The sequence below is a fragment of the Oncorhynchus clarkii genome, chromosome 16 (genome assembly GCF_045791955.1).
Source record: "Oncorhynchus clarkii lewisi isolate Uvic-CL-2024 chromosome 16, UVic_Ocla_1.0, whole genome shotgun sequence".
Lineage (NCBI taxonomy): Eukaryota > Metazoa > Chordata > Actinopteri > Salmoniformes > Salmonidae > Oncorhynchus > Oncorhynchus clarkii.
Genome location: NC_092162.1, coordinates 18192314 through 18210323, shown reverse-complemented (window position 1 = coordinate 18210323; position 18010 = coordinate 18192314). Strand labels below are relative to the sequence as shown.

Here is an 18010-nt window from a genome sequence, read left to right as displayed (position 1 = left end):
TGCGTGCACACACACACACACACACACACACACTTTATCCAGCAGGGGGCCATGTAACACATACGTACTTCCTTCATGTCTCTCTGACTCTCTCTCTCTTACAGTGACGACCAGTGTAAAGGATACTGAAGACCAGGGTGATGAAGGCTAGCAAGCTCATCCCCAGTCGAAGGTGGCCCACGTTATATTCTCTCTGGGTCTTCGCCAGCCGGTAGGTCAGGGCTGACTGCAGACACACAAACAGGATACTGGTGGGAAAAGCCACCCCTGCACCCACGTAGTGAAGCACTTTGGCATAATCCACCTGGAACACAATTACATCAATGTTTATTTACGACACATAGATGGACGTACGTGTACTTCAAACGCACATACGGACACAGAAGCGCATGCACGCACACACGCATGGGTGAGCATGACCCAACAACACTACACTCTTAGAAAAGAGGGTTCCAAAACCGTTCTTTCGACTGTCCCCATTGGAGAATCCCTTTTTGGTTCCAGGGAGAATCCTTATGGCTGTGGAACGGGTTCTACATGAAACCCCAAAAGGGTTCTACCTGGAATCCCAAGGGTTCTACCTGGAACCGAAAAAGGGTTATTCAAAGGGTTCTCCTATGCGGAGAGTATAGTCACTGTCAACAGGGTATTACTCTGACACAAAAGGACTCGTTTCCAGGAAAAGAGAACAATGGATGGATCAGAATAACACTCTAAACCAGAGGAGCTTCAGTATAACCATTCAAAAAGACAGCTGCGAGCAGCAATGAACAGGGGATCACAGGATGACAGAAAGGACACCAGATCAGTTGGATAAGAAAGCGAGCACTCTATCATGTCGGAACTATCTTCCTTTATATGCCCTTAGGGAAAGCATTACCATGTTTCTCTCTCAATACCACAAGGATGACACAAATGCTGTAAGTTGGTTATCTTTGAATGCAGCGGGTAATCATTCTTAAAGTCATTACTTAATCTATTGAGCTATATATTGAATGGAGCGACAATCTCAAAAGCATTCAAGTCTGATGTAATGTGTCAAAATAGAACACATGGAGTGAATCTGACATATGGTTCATGAGGAGAAGATGATTGCGGATGATTTTGAGCATTAGCGTTACATATACAAAGTGAGTTTTTTAGATAACAGTTTTTTTAGATATCAATACCAAATTCAGTGTGGTTCATCGTAGTGAGGTCTATGATTGCTATGACAAGTTTCAAGTTGATAGGCCAATATGGAGCGGATTTACAGTGGTTTAAATGGACACAAAAAAATCTGTTTTTTGATTTGTCAATAACTCTGCCATGTGCTAATATGCATCTGCCCGATATAATGTGGCCGTCTTTGAATGCGTCAATGTTATTTTCTCAAAATATTTAGTGGCTATTGTGATTAGTCCAAAGACCAAATTTGCAGTGAATCTGACTTTTAGTCCATGAGAGATTTTGTATTATGATTTTAAGCATTAGCATTACATAGTCAAAAAGTGAATTGTTAATAGTTTCCTTAATTTTTAAGATATCAATGTCAAACTTAACTTGGTCCATCGTGGCAATAGCTTTGATGACCCTAAAAAGTTTGATGTTGTTAGGCCTTGTGGGGTGGATTTACGAAAGATTTACGAAAGACACGTAAAATCTGAAATCCTAATTTATCAATAACTCAGCCATCTCTTAATCAATCCCTTAGCTTTTATCAAACTAAGTTAAGAGATGTACCATGGGCTACAAGATGGAGGAAAATCTATCCTGGCGGACCTTATGAGTCCTTGAGGCAAATTTGTTCAGCATGAGGAAAAGCACCTACATGCAAAAGTTCAAGTCTCTAGGTCAAACAAGGTAACGGATATGAGGGTTGAAGTAAGACTACTTATAACAGCGCCATCTATAGGCCACTCTGTGCAATTATTTTTGACCAAGTTACTCATGGCCTCTAGTTCCTGTGTGCTAAATTAGAAAAAAGTGACCAATGTATGCTGTTGAAAGTTTGAAACACACCCCTGTATTGACGTATGAGAATCCTCTTTAGTATATTGATTACACAAATACAATAAGGTCAACTGTATGATAGGCTGAGGTGGTAGAGATGTTCACACTCCAAAACCACAGGGTGGGGAACCTGCACCAGGTCTAGAGTTCATGACCTTCTAGAGTTTTCTTTAGCTGGGGGACAGTCTGCCTTCACTTAACCACCTGGAATAAGATTGACAGTAGGGTTGTCCAAATTTTTGTGACATGTGAGATACTTTACAGATTCTACAGTAACCTATTCCCAGTACCAAACAGACTCCTAGCTTCTACTGTATGGCATTACGAGTATCGAATCCTCTCAAAGGTGCCTATGGCAGAAGGAGCTTGGAGTTGTTTCTCAACCGGATAACAGTCACTCTTGTAAAGGGATTCCTGCTATACATAAACTCCCCGCGTAGGTGTATCCCATCCACAAACACCGGGTGATATGTCAAAAGTGCTGAAGTAGTTCCTCACATCCACTATGGCTTTAGCCCTGTTGGCACTGTGACAAACAGTGTTCAAAAATGTTAACCTTCATGGGTACACACTGTCACCAAATAGTACACATGTACATGTACATACAGTCCTCACCATACTTATTGGGATAGTGGAGCTAAAATAAAAATGTTGTCTCTATACTCTAGAATTTTGGATTTGAGATCAAATGATAGTACAGAATGTCATATTTTATTTTAGGGTATTTTCATATATATCTGTTGTCTGTATGTCTTCCTGAAACGTAAATGAATGGTGTCTGGAGTGATTTTCTTTTTAAATGAGCAGAGAAGATGTTTCTGAACACTTCTAAATTCATTGTGATGCTGCCACGACTAAGAAAATTCCTGAACGGATTATGAATAATCATGAGTATGAAAATTACAGCGGCTACAACAACAGATTATCCTCTCATCTTTGTGCCTCTGTAATTTGCTCACTCGTCATTATTCATGATTCATTCACGATTTTTCCGAATCATGGCAGCGTCCAAATGAATGCCTTCTATCCTCACTTACAAAGTGACTCCAAAATGACACCCAACATCTTTCACCATACAGTTACTATTGAGCAATACCCAAAACACAGCCAAAACAAACGGCAAACAAGTTTGAAGAGTCGCAAGACACCAAATACTAGACCAAATACTAGACCAAATACTAGACCAAATACTAGACCAAATACTAGACCAAATACTAGACCAAATACTAGACCAAATACTAGACCAAATACAAAATGTTTGACTACTTCAATACGCTATAAGTGAATTTGTCAAAATACTTATGATTTCTTCAAATGGGGGGACCAAATACATAAAGTGCTTTCATTTCTAAATGGTTAAACAGATATGTAATGAAAAACCTCAAATAAAAGATGACATTCTTTATTTTCGACTCATATCAATCATGTTATCTAAAATCCAAAATGCTGAAGTAGAGAGACAAAATAAAAATGTTAGCTTTACTGTCCAAATGCATATGGTGAGGACTGTAATTTACACACCCCCACACACATGGTTCATTATATAAGCGAAGGGCTCCTTCATCATGGCCAGGGAGGAGAGTCTGCAGGCCAATCAGGACCCAGCAAGAAGAGGAGGAATACACACACAACCAGGGCTGGTGGGACACAGAAGTGTGAAGACAAATATGTACAGACACAGCACATTTTAGGCACTCGTACCCTACCTGGCCCCCGATGGCTTGTAAACACACGTGGATTTCCCTGTTATGCCATCACACACCCGATACACACACACACAGACACATGTATAACTCTGAGGTAATTGCGCAACAATTGGGACAGCAATTGTCCAAACTGGTAGAGGCATATAAATGACACTGAATATACAAAATATTAAGAACACCCGCTCTTTTCATGACAAAGACTGACCAGCTGAATACACCCCAAGTGTGGTGAAAAGGTGTTGATTTCACAAACATTTTTTTTTGAGAGCTGTCATTGCTGACCTGTCTGCACATGCCCACACAAAAATACTGTCACTTAAAAGGTCCAATGTAGCTGTTTTTATCGCAATAATTATTTATTTTGACTTTTCTACATTGTAGAATAATAGTGAAGACATCACAACTATGAAATAACACATATGGAATTATGTAGTAACCCCCAAAAAGTTAAACCAATCTAAAAATATTTTTGATTTTCGATTCTTCAAAGTAGCCACCCTTTGCCTTGATGACAGTTTTGCACACTTGGCATTCTCTCACCTGGAATACATTTAAACTAATAGGTGTGCTTTGTTAAAAGTTATTTCATGGAATTTCTTTCCTACTTAATTCATTTGAGCCAATCAGTTGTTGTGACAAGGTAGGGTTGATATACAGAAGATAGCCCTATTTGTTAAAAGACCAAGTCCATATTATGGCAAGAACAGCTCAAATAAGGAACTCCCGAACACTGTCGACCAGTCACTCTTCTATCCATCGCATTCAGCACATGTACAAAACCTCAGAACTCTGGGAACAGAGTGTGATTGTGATGAAAATAAACTCTCTTATCTAAATCTGCATTTAGAATGTCTGTATTACTTCATGGCCACAAAAGGCAGACATTGTGGCTTAAAAGAAGGTACAGCAGTGTACACTCTCTGGCTATTGGCCAGTAGTTTGAAAACTCCAGAAGACTATGTTCACTACAATATATGCTCCTATGTTCGGTTTCCCTAGCCACGTGGGATGGGCCTCTTTTTCCAAGGGATGGTCCTCTTCTTCAGGGCACTAGGCAGAATAAGGACAGCTCCCTCCCGTCACAAGAGCCCAAGTCCTGAGATTGACCTTCAGAAGCCTACTGAGTGTAGGAACACAGCAGCTTGCCAAAACCTCCTGTTTGCAAGACCTTACCAAAGGCCTTTCTAGAGGCCTGCCTAGAAATGATCAGGAGGGATGTTTTTGGAAGGCCTACAAAGAGATGATTGCCTGTGGGGGAGATTGAGATCAGATGCGTTGAAAGAAGACAATGTGTTACTGAACGAGACCGCACCCACAGCCAGGCTGTGGAGTACCCAGAGTGCACAGAGCTAGAGCTGCAGGAATTAGGGATCAGTGGTGGAAAAAGTACTACAACCTCATACTTGAGTAAAAGTAAATACGTTAGTAGAAAATGACTCAAGTAAAAGTGAGTCACCCAGTAAAATACTACTTGAATAAAAGTCTAAACATATTTGGTTTTAAATATACAACTATCAAAAGTAAAAGTAAAAGTATGAACAATTAAAAAATCCTTATATTAAGCAAACCAGACGACACAATGTTCCTGTTTTATTTATTTGTGGATAGCCAGGGTCACAATCCAACACTCAGACATCGTTTAAAAACAAAGCATTTGTGTTTAGGGAGTCTGCCAGATCAGAGGCAGTAGGGATGCTCTCTTGATAAGTGTGCGAATTTGACCATTTTCTGTCCTGCTAAGCATACAAAATGTAACGAGTACTTTTGGGTGTCAGGGAAAATGTATGGGGTAAAAAGTACATAATTTTCTTTAGGAATGTAGTGAAGTAAAAGTAAAAGTTGTCAAAAATATAAATAGTAAAGTAAAATAAAGCATTAATACGGCTGCAGCGTCCTTATAAGGGCAACGAAGTGGCAGAGTGATGGAGGTGCAAACCATGAATAGAAATTAATGGAATTCCACATTATTTCAATTAAATGTTTAAGGACAAAATTAAGTAACATTAAAACTTAGCTCACATAATATAAATTAAAAGTATGCATTAAGGTGTCTGTAATAGAATATCATTTTTTTTTTACATTAGTGGAGTGCCAGGATTGAGGTGCAGTGGCTTTAAAACAGTGCCCCTCTCAGTCATCTAGTGCATATAGTGCCTTCGGAAAGTATTGAGACCCCTTGACTTTTTCCACATTTTGTTACGTTACAGCCTTATTCGAAAATTGATTGACAAAAAAATTCCCTCATCAATCTACACACAATAACCCATAATAACAAAGCAAAACCGGGATTTTAGAAAAGTTTGCTAATTTATAAAAAATGTAAAAACAGAAATATGAACATTTACATAAGTATTCAGACCCTTTGCTCAGTACTTTGTTGAAGAACCTTTGGCAGCGATAATAGCATTGAGTCTTCTTGGGTTTGACGCTACAAGCTTGGCACACCTGTATTGGGGAGTTTCTCCCATTATTCTCTGCCGATCCTCTCAAGCTCTGTCAGGTTGGATGGGGAGTGGCGCTGCACAGCTATTTTCAGGTCTCTCTAGAGATTTTTGATCGGGTTCAAGACCAGGCTCTGGCTGGGCCACTCAAGGACATTCAGAGACTTGTCCCGAAACAACTCCTGCATTGTCTTGGCTGTGGGCTTAGGGTCGTTGTCGTGTTGGAAGGGTAACCTTCGCCCCAGTCTGAGGTCTTGAGCGCTCTGGAGCAGGTTTTTATCAAGGATCTCTCTGTACTTTGCACCGTTCATCTTTCCCTCGATCCTGACTAGTCACCCAGTCCCTGCCGCTGAAAAACATTCCCGCAGCATGATGCTGCCACCACCATGCTTCAACGTAGGGATGGTGCCAGGTTTCCTCCAGACTTGAACCTTGGCGTTTGGCCAATCTTGGTTTCAACAGACCAGAGAATCTTGTTTCTCATGGTCTGAGAGTCCTTTGTGTGCCTTTTGGTAAACTCCAAGTGGGCTGTCATGTGCCCTTTACTGAGGAGTGGCTTCCGTCTGGACACTCTACCATAAAAGCCTTATTGGTGGAGTGCTGCAGAGATGGCTGTCCTTCTGGAAGGTTCTCCCATCTCCACAGAGGAACTCTGTGGTTTTTGCTCTGACATGAACTGTCAACTGTGGGACCTTTAATAGACAGGTGTGTTCCTTTCCAAATCAATTCCAATCAATTTAATTTACCACATGTGGATTCCAATTAAGTTGTAAAAACATCTCTGAGCTCAATTTCAAGTCTCATAGCAAAGGGTCTGAATACTTAAGTAAATAAGGTATCTGTTTTTTATTTGTAATAATTTGCAAAACATTCTAAAAACCTGTTTTCGCTTTGTCATTATGGGGTATTGTGTGTAGATTGCTGAGATTTAAAAAACATTTTTTTGAATAAGGCTGAAACGTAACAGCCTTATTCTAATTTTTTATGCCACTAGAGATTCTGGGTTTGAGCCCAGGCTCTGTGGGCTGCGAGCTGCGCCCGGGAGACCCATGGGGTGGCGCAAAATTGGCCTAGCGTCGTCTGGGTTAGGGGAGGGTTTAACTAGCAGGGATGTCCTTGTTCCATTGCGTACTAGTGACCCCTGTGGCGGGCTGGGTGCAGTGCACGCTGACACGGGCGCCAGGTGTATGGTGTTTCCTCCGACACATTTGTGCGGGTGGCTTCTGGGTTAAGTGGGCAAAAAGAATGTGGAAAAAATCAAGGGGTCTGAATACTTTCTGAAGGCACTGTCTGTAAATATTTGGAAGATACTTGGTAGGCAGAGCATTAATTTTCTCCTCCCCTCTGTCATTCTACAATCAGTAAATCACAACTTTTTTTTTTTGTGTGTGTGTGTGTGAATTTTACCCCTTTTTTCTCCCCAATTTGTGGTATCCAATTGTTAGTAGCTACTATCTTGTCTCATCGCTACAACTCCCGTACGGGCTCGGGAGAGACGAAGGTTGAAAGTCATGCGTCCTCCGATACACAACCCAACCAAGCCGCACTGCTTCTTAACACAGCCGCACCAATGTGTCGGAGGAAACACACCTGGCAACATTGGTTAGCGCGCACTGCGCCCGGCCCGCCACAGGAGTCGCTGGTGCGCGATGAGACAAGGACATCCCTACCGGCCAAACCCTCCCAGTAAATCACAACTTGAAGGGGAATGGTTTAGTGGTGCGCTTCGCACCAGAAAGATGGGCCTTGGTTCAAAGAAAACAGATGTCTACGGATATTTGACAGAATCAGTATGTGATGTTGAAGAGAATGTTGTTTCCCTATGTTAGAAAGAGGCCAAGGAGACCTTGGTTTGCCATGGCACCCACCTACAAAACAGTGATCTCTCAGTGGTCTTTCACTTGCATCTCATCAACCTGCACTTGGATTAACTAGCTGTCAAAGTGAATGTTTTCTACAGACTACAGAGCACCCACAGAGGACAATTTCCCTGTTTTTGAGGACTTACTGGGAACATCAAACAACTAGCACCGCTTCAATAAAGTCATTGTGATTTACAATGCCCGGATGTAGTGAAAATCCCACAGGCTATGATAGTGATCAGTTATTTTAAATTTATGTAATACAGTAGTGAAATCTTATGCAATCATACAAACAATGGACTTGCTGCCTTAGTTAAGAAATGTGGAGTTGCATCTTGTTACTATCGACCACACCAGTAGCCTACACAGCCTATACAGTGGTCAAACCTGAACACAGGCCTCTAACAGTTGAGCACATTCCACCTTCATCCAACACTTCACAAGAGCCATTTAGTGACAGAGATGCTCCACTGTGTGAGTGACGTCAGTTCTGTTCTTACCTGGAAGTTGCCCACCATAATGAGTCCTGCAGCACAGATCCAGCCAGTGGAAAGGCCGGCAGTGTTAAGGACACAGTTCTGGTGCTTCTCTATGACGTGGGCATACCGCAGCAGCCCTATCAAAATCACTGAGGGCGGGAGGAGAAACAAAACAAACATTTTTATTTTCACCTATCTATCAAGCAGACAGAACCACTCATCTGGTGACGGCTCACTATCAAATCTGCCAGAGCATGGAATCAACAAGAAACAACACTCTACATGTACCTCTTGCAGAGTAGGGAGTAGTCCACTCTTGGATATTGAGTTGCAAGATGGAAAAGCAGATAGAATGTGCATAACACTATGCCAAGAAGTGCCGTCTCTGCCGAGTTGTTAAGAACTGGAAACCAAGTTGTGTGCAGATTCCTAATGGCTCTGTAAGAAACTGGCCAGTGAAGACTTTGCTGCAGCCGTACAGCACTTCCAAGAGCAGCAAACTGTTCTCCCAAAAATCCATTGGATGGAAATAGGTTCACATCTGGTGTCCATCTCACCACCAAGCGAGTGTTTAGATGTGCGTGTTGTCAATACAGTGATAATACAGCAGATAATGCGATAAAAATCCCTGTTTGCTAGTGATTCTTTGGCAAATTCACTAGTTAGGACACAGTGAGGGATCTACTTTGTGGCCGGGGTTTCAGACGTTACCATTCTTCTCATCGCAACTCCACACCAAGCGCCAGAGTTAAGTAAACGCTCTCGCAGTGTGTGTGCTCAAACAAAAACGAACCATCCCTTTGTGGCTTCTGGTGGTGTGCTTTGTTCACGTGTTTGAGTACGTGATCGCTAGCACTTTGTGCCGCATTCAACCCCCAAGCAGTGCCTCTAACCGCTCCCCGACATAAGAGAGCCCTGTTCAAACAAACTGAACCGTGGGGGGTATTAAATGCACTGTTTGATAAGACTGTTATGTAATAATCACTTCAAAACCTGTCCATTCTAACTTTGTTCTAACTTCAAACTGGTAAGGACAGTACAAATGATACAATTGCAAATACTGTACATACACCGTAATGGATCCAGATATATGATATATCCATGTTCATACTGTATGCCCTTTGGCAAACATTTTGGCACATAAATCAATCTGAAAAGAGACCATTTGAACAGGGTATAAGCTAATCATACAGGGTATAAGCTAATCATAGGTTTTTTAGGTCTCCAATGCAGTCCTTATAGGGAAAATTCCTTGACAGTTAAGGTTTCTAAGGATGAATATTCCAAAAAAGCCAATACACTCTGCGTCCATGATTGGCTTTGAAGCACAAACAAAACAACCAAAATAGCTGGTTTCAAGAGGTTTTGGCAGAGAAACAGCACTGCTGTAATTGCCCATGATCGGGCTGCAGCGGTTAGTTCATGTGGTGTCGGAGTGGGGGACACACACAGAAAGTTCTCCTTTCAGGGGGTGGAGTAAAAGGGGCGAGGGGGGGCATGGGGGGGCATAGACTTCTGTTTGTGGAACAGAGACCTTGTTAGATTCACAGCCACAGCTGGAAAAACATCGACCTGGAGCTTTTGGTATTTTTGATATTCTATTAGGATCCCCATTAGCTGTTGCAAAAGCAGCAGCTACTCTTCCTGGAGTCCATACAAAACATGAATACAGAACATTAATAGACAAGAACAGCTCAAGGACAGAACTACATCAGAACTACATTTTAAAAAGGCACACGTAGCCTACATATCAATACATAAACACAAACTATCTAGCTTTAACAACTACATTTAGGGATGCCCAGTGAAGCAAACTACTATTACTTTTACAGTGAAAGAGGATGACAGAACTACAGACATCCCTGACAGTTACGTACAGTGTATTGGGTATGACTATGAGTGAGTGGATAGCTAACAGAGTAGTCATCGATCTACATCGTAATCCAAACTCGAACAATTTGCCGCCATTTTGCCACCAAATCATTTTATCTGGTCTCAGTGCCGTCAGTGCATTAGCTTCTTATGGCTGGGGTGCAGTATTGAGCAGCTTGGATGAATAAGGTGCCCAGAGTAAACTGCCTGCTACTCATGCCCAGAAGCTAAGATATGCATATCATTAGTATATTTGGATAGAAAACACTCTGACGTTTCTAAAACCATTTGAATGATGTCTGTGAGTATAACAGAACTCATATGGCCAAATCCAACCAGGAAGTGGGAAATCTGAGGTGTGTAGGTTTTCAAGCCTTTGCTTATCCAATATACAGTGTAAAATTTGGTCCGATTGCACTTCCTAAGGCTTCCACTAGATGTCAACAGTCTTTAGAACCTTGTTTCAGGCTTCTACTGTGAAGGGGGAGCGAATAAAAGCTGTTTTGAGTCAGGTGTCTGGCAGAATGCCATGAGCTAAGTCTCGCGCGCGGCCGTTAGCACGAGCTCTGTTCCTTTTCATTTCTAAAGACAAAGGAATTGTCCGGTTGGAATATTATTGCAGATTTATGATAAAAACATCCTAAAGATTGATTCTATACATCGTTTGACATGTTTCTACGAACTGTAATGGAACTGTCGTCTGAACTAAGTGCCTGCAACTTGTGAATTTGGATTTGTGAACTAAACGAGCGAACAAAAAATAGGTATTTGGACAGAAATTATGGACTTTATCGAACAAAACAAACATTTATTGTGGAACTGGGATTCCTGGGAGTGCATTCCTATGAAGATCATCAAAGGTAAGTGAATATTTATAATGCTATTTCTGACTTCTGTTTACTCCACAACATGGCGTGTATCCGTATGGTTTGTTTTGGTCGCTGAGCGCTGTACTCAGATTATTCCATGGTGTGCTTCCGCTGTAAATATTTTTTGAAATCTGAAACGAGTTGCATTAAGATGACGACACCGCATGCTGATAATGGACCTATGATGCATCACCCTTCCTATTCAAAATAAACATGAGTTTCACTGGTACATACCCATGAAGGATCCGGTACTGCAGATGAGGCTGAAGAAGCAACTCTCAGGGGGAAGGGTGCCACACTTACTGCAATGAAAACAGAGGGAGGGAGGGATCAGTTAGTGTCTGAACTCTGCGGTACTGAAATAGACCCGGCCATGTTTCCCTTGGCAAAAGCAACAGACCAACCTCATGTAGATGGGTAACATGGTGAGCAGATTCTTTGGAAGCCAAGCTCGACCACACAGCTGGAAATATTGGCTGCATTTCAGTACGCTCAGTACTACAACTGATTCATCCCTCCTTCTGTGGCACCCTTCCATGCAATAAAGCCGCAAGTGAACATCAAATCTGGTTTCCAAAAAACATACACAACGCCTCTCCCACATGTGACCTACTTGTGGTGTGTATGTACTGACACGTATGTGTAACTGATGTAACTGATAGACACACACACACACACACACACACACACACACACACACACACACACACACACACACACACACACACACACTACATGTTAATGTTTTTAAATGTATGACATTTTAAAGTCCCCTGTAAGACTAGCTGTCTCCATTTGCTTTGGCTAATAAGGATCCTAAAGAACCAAATCAAACTCTCAAACTCGTTCCTTCTCTTCTTTCCGTAGTCTGCACTTACAGTTGAAGTCGGAAGTTTACATACAACTTAGCCAAATACATTTAAATTCAGTTTCACAATTCCTGACATTTAATCAGAGTAAAAATTCCCTGTCTTAGGCCAGTTAGGATCACCACTTTATTTTAAAAATGTGAAATGTCAGAATAATAGTAGAAAGAATTATTTATTCCAGCTTTTATTTCTTTCATCACATTCCCAGTGGGTCAGAAGTTTACATACACTCAATTAGTATTTGGTAGCATTGCCTTTAAATTGTTTAACTTGGGTCAAACGTTTTGGGTAGCCTTCCACAAGTTTCCCACAGTAAATTGGGTGAATTTTGGCCCATTCCTCCTGACAGAGCTGGTGTGACTGAGTCAGGTTTGTAGGCCTCCTTGCTCGCACACGCTTTTTCAGTTCTGCCCACAAATTTTCTTGAGGATTGAGGTCAGGGCTTTGTGATGGCCACTCCAATACCTGGACTTTGTTGTCCTTAAAGCCATTTTGCCACAACTTTGGAAGTATGCTTGGGGTCATTGTCCATTTGGAAGACCCATTTGCGACCAAGCTTTAACTTCCTGACTGATGTCTTGAGATGTTGCTTCAATATATCCACAATTTCCCTCCCTCATGATGCCATCTATTTTGTGAAGTGCACCAGTCCCTCCTGCAGCAAGGCACCCCCCACAACATGATGCTGCCACCCCCATGCTTCACGGTTGGGATGATGTTCTTCGGCTTGCAAGCCTCCCTCCTTTTCCTCCATATATAACAATGGTCATTATGGCCAAGCAGTTCTATTTTTGTTTCATCAGACCAGAGGACACTTCTCCAAAAAGTACAATCTTTGTCCCCATGTGCAGTTTCAAACCGTAGTCTGGCTTTTTTATGGCGGTTTTGGAGCAGTGGTTTCTTCCTTGCTGAGTGGCCTTTCAGGTTATGTTGATATATGACTTGTTTTACTGTGGATATAGATACTTTTGTACCTGTTTCCTCCAGCATCTTCACAAGGTCCTTTGCTGTTGTTCTGGGATTGATTTGCACTTTTCGCACCAAAGTACGTTCTTCTCTAGGAGACAGAACGCGTCTCCTTCCTGAGCGGTATGACGGCTGCATGGTCTCATGGTGTTTATACTTGCGTACTATTGTTTGTACAGATGAACGTGGTATCTTCAGGAGTTTGGAAATTGCTCCCAAGGATGAACCAGACTTGTGGAGGTCTACAATTTTTTTTCTGAGGTCTTGGCTGATTTCTATTGATTTTCTCATGATGGAATTGTGATACAGTGAATTATAAGTGAAATAATCTGTCGGTAAACAATTGTTGGAAAAATTACTTGTGTCATGCACAAAGTAGATGTGCATGACACAAGTAACCTAACCGACTTGCCAAAACTATAGTTTGCTAAAAATCAATTTGTGGAGTGGTTGAAAAACGAGTTTTAATGACTCCAACCTAAGTGTATGTAAACGTCAGACTTCAACTGTACATGTAAAAGTCCCCGTAGGTGTCCACCGCATTGCATTCACCTATCCTGTGTTTTCAGATCCGTGCAGATGAGAGGAAGGAGACTATGAGAGGTTATTGAGGAAAACATGCATGGATCAAGGAGCATGTGTAGATCATTGAGAGAATCCGAACATGGGAAAAACAATATCTCACTTTCCCACACACAGGTCAAAACCTTTCACAGTACAAAACCGTGACCAGTGCACAGAAACCCAGTCACCCACCCACAGACTAACGCCTTCATAAAAGATCAAGCATAACACTTCTTGTTGACATTTGTCTTGTCACCATTGTGACGTTTCAAAGGCTCACAGAGGATCCACTAAACAAAATGTTTCCCTTCCTGCCAGTGCCAGGCCAGTAAGTGTGTGCATATCTCGCTATCTCTCTCTCTCACGCACGCACGCACGCACGCACACACACACACATTTAACAAACACACACGCACAAACCACACAGCCAAGGACAAGCTGTGTGTTGTGTAGACATATTCCTGTTATTCTGTAGATGAAGGGGGAGAAAACTTAGCCTGGCGACCCACGTGACTCACGGCGCAGGGAGAGCTGTGAACACACTAGTCTGGAAAGGAGGCAGTTTTTTAATGCGATATTCGCTCAGAAATTGTGCGGCGGGTTTGATTGGCTCTCTTAAATATTTTAGACCTCTCGTTGTTTGAATTTTAAAATCTAACAGTTGTAATGGAAGGGGGGCGGTGCTCGAGGTCTGTGTTTTGCTTCGCATGTTTTTTTGAGGAAGACATAAACCAGTAAAAGCACAGCCCCCTTCGTCATTGACACTTTGTGCCGACAACATCAAATAGCCATCCCAGACTCTGAAGTCAGGAGGACTTTGAGAGTTAGGTGTTAGCCAGACTAGTGAAACCCAGGCTACATAAGAAGGAAAACAGAAAGGTGAAAAAATGAAAGATGAAAAAGACAATAGGGGATATTTAATGACAGCAGCAACAGGCCATGAAGACCTTGCTCTCCTTGCTGCCTGTTATGTACATTCACTTCATGTACACCATGCGCTTGCTTTGTGTACTGGTAAATGGCAGATGCATTGATCATTCGTTTAACATAATGGATGACCTCGACCTCAACCAAACAACATGCAGCTCAACTCACAGGGCAAATTGTATATAGTGTAGCATAGTTGTTTACTGGTACTGTGTACATATGCAGTGTAGGCTTCTGTTAGTGTGCGGAGGTAAATATGAATGAAACAGTACAGCAAGGTACAGACTAGAGGTCAACCGATAAATCGGAATGGCCGATTAATTAGGGCCGATTTCAAGTTTTCATAACAATCGGAAATCGGTATTTTTGAGCGCAGATTTCTGATTATTTTTAAATATTTTTTTATACCTTTTATTTAACTAGGCAAGTCAGTTAAGAACACATTCTTATTTTCAATGACGGCCTAGGAACTGTGGGTTAACTGCCTTGTTCAGGGGCAGAACGACAGATTTTCACCTTGTCAGCTCAGGGTTCCAATCTTGCAACCGCACAGTTAACTAGTCCAACGGTCTAACCATTGCACTCCACGAGTAGGCTGCCTGTTACGCGAATGCAGTAGAAGCCAAGGTAAATTGCTAGCTAGCATTAAACTTATCTTATAAAAAACAATCAATCATAATCACTAGTTATTTATAACTACTAATCCAGTTTAGCAGGCAATATTAACCAGGTGAAATTGTGTCATTTCTCTTGTGTTCATTGCACGCAGAGTCAGGGTATATGCAACAGTTTGGGCTGCCTTGCTCATTGCGAACTAATTTGCCAGAATTTTACGTCTTTATGACATACATTGAAGGTTGTGCAATGTAACAAGAATATTTAGACTTAGGGATGCCACCCATAGATAAAATACCGAACGGTTCCGTATTTCACTGAAATAATAAATGTTTTGTTTTCGAAATGATAGTTTCCGGATTCGATCATATTAATGACCAAAGGCTCGTATTTCTGTGTGTTATTATGTTATAATTAAGTCTGATTTGATAGAGCAGTCTGACTGAGCAGCAGCAGGCCCGTAATCATTCATTCAAACAGCACTTTGGTGCGTTTTGCCAGCAGCTCTTCGCAAGCACAGCGCTGTTTATGACTTCAAGCCTATCAGCCTAATGGCTGGTGTAACCAATGTGAAATGGCTAGCTAGTGTGGCTGTTGTCGATGTGTTCCTGGTTCGAGCCCAGGTAGGGGCGAGGAGGGGGACGGAAGGTATACTGTTACACTGGCAATACTATAGTGCCTATAAGAACATCCAATAGTCAAAGATATATGAAATACAAATGGTATAGAGAGAAATAGTCCTATAAATACTATATTAACTAGAACCTAAAACCTCTTACCTTGGAATATTGAAGTCTCATGTTAAAAGGAACCACCAACTTTCATATGTTCTCATGTTCTGAGCAAGGAACTTAAACGTTAGCTTTTTTACATGGCACACATTTTTACATGGCACATATTACTTTCTTCTCCAACACTTTGTTTTTGCATTATTTAAACCAAATTGAACATGTTTCATTATTTATTTGAGGCTAAATTGATTTTATTGATGTTTTATATTAAGTTAAAATAAGTGTTAATTCAGTATTGTTTTTTAATCGGCTGATTAATCGGTATCTGCCTTTTTGGTCCTCCAATAATCGGTATCGGTATTGAAAAATCATAATCGGTCGACCTCTAGTACAGACAGTGTAATACGGTACTGACCTGATGAGTGGGACATTGTCCAGGGTACAGCACAGCTCAGGACCCCTCTGTAGAGACAGCTTCTCCTCACACGACTGATTATACAGCCTGGATGAAGAAAAAAAAACATAGACCTTTACATTACACTTTTGCTATCAAATGGAACATACTTTACCCACTGGGCAAAAACTAGGTGAATCAATGTTGTTTCCATGTCATTTCCACAAAATAATACAATTTGATGAAGTTGCATCAACAAGGAAAACTGATTGGATTTTCAAAAAGTAATCAACGTAAGGGAATTTAGACTTTTTTTCACCCAACTTTTTTTGTTGATTTCACGTTAAATTCATGTTAGTTGACAACTCAACCAAATGTAAATCAAAACTAGACGTTGAACTGACATTTGTGCCCAGTGGATAACTTTTCTGAGGGAATTGTATTTCTTATTAAGGCATATTTGCAGATGGAACTATTGCATAATCCGCCTTAGACAGGTGGCTATCCTGAATGGACTGTGTGACCTTTGTGAGGTGAGATGAGAGCATAAAGTCACCCATTAGTTATGCTTCGACTCATGCAAAGTCTGGATCAGAATGCGTCCCCACCGAACACCCACCACTACTAAAGTAAACACATCTCGCATAACACTATTGTGAGGACAGACACTGGGAGACGAGAAGCAAGTGCAGGGAGTGAACATTTAATAAATTACTGAGGAGCAACAAACAAGGACAGCGTCTGGACAGGGGAAACATAACAACAATAATGCTGACACAGGGATCAAACCAAGGAACAGACAGATATAGGAAGGGCAATCAATAAAGTAATGGAGTCCAGGTGAGTCCAAAGATGCGCTGGTGCACGTAATGATGGGCAGTCTGGCGCCCTTGAGCGAGCGGGAGCAGGCGTGACAGTACCCCCCCCCCCAGTCCCACCTGGGCAAGCCTGACGGGCCGGCTGGGACATGGGAGTCTGACGAGTCGGTTGAGGCATGGGAGCCTGACGATCCCGCTGAGGTGTGGGAGCCTGACGAGCCGGCTGAGGCGTGGGAGCCTGACAAGCTGTCTGAGGCATGACTTAGGATGTGAGCGTGATGAGCCGGCTGAGGCATGGGAGCCTGACAACCCGGCTGAGGCATGACATGGGATGGGAGCCTGCCTGGCCGGCAGAAGCATGGGAGCCCGACAAGCCAGCTGAGGCATGACGTGGGATGGGAGCCTCCCACTTGATGGATGACAGTATTTGTTGATGGGTGCTTGGAAGAACATGGGTGCTTGGAAGATGCAGGTACTGAGGCAGGTACTGTTGTATTACATGTGTCTGTCTACTGATCAGAGTACACTTTATCTTGTAGGATTTCTAGAATATTTATACATCAAAAACAATTTATTTTATTTTAAATTTGACCCCTTTTTCACCCCAATTTTGTGGTATCCAATTGTTTTAGTAGTTACTATCTTGTCTCATCGCTATAACTCCTGTACGGGCTCGGGAGAGACGAAGGTTGAAAGTCATGCGTCCTCCGATACACAACCCAACCAAGCCGCACTGCTTCTTAACACAGAGCGCTTTCAACCCGGAAGCCAGCCGCACCAATGTGTCGAAGGAAACACCGTGCACCTGGCAACCTTGGTTAGCGTGCACTGCGCCCCGCCCGCCACAGGAGTCGCTGGTGCGCGATGAGACAAGGAGATCCCTACCGGCCAAACCCTCCCTAACC

At 42.1% G+C, this 18010-nt stretch overlaps 1 protein-coding gene across 1 annotated transcript in view; it reads right to left on the bottom strand.

Moving 5' to 3' along the window:
• The window catches only part of LOC139368096 (transmembrane protein 150A-like), a 32536-nt gene that overhangs the window by 2348 nt on the left and 12178 nt on the right, over nucleotides 1-18010 (bottom strand). The window contains exons 5-8 of the mRNA XM_071106663.1: nucleotides 16309-16395; nucleotides 11456-11523; nucleotides 8502-8629; nucleotides 127-304 (exon numbers count right to left, since the gene is read on the bottom strand). Coding sequence (XP_070962764.1) covers nucleotides 127-304; nucleotides 8502-8629; nucleotides 11456-11523; nucleotides 16309-16395 — 461 coding nt within the window. The remainder of the gene's footprint in view (nucleotides 1-126; nucleotides 305-8501; nucleotides 8630-11455; nucleotides 11524-16308; nucleotides 16396-18010) is intronic.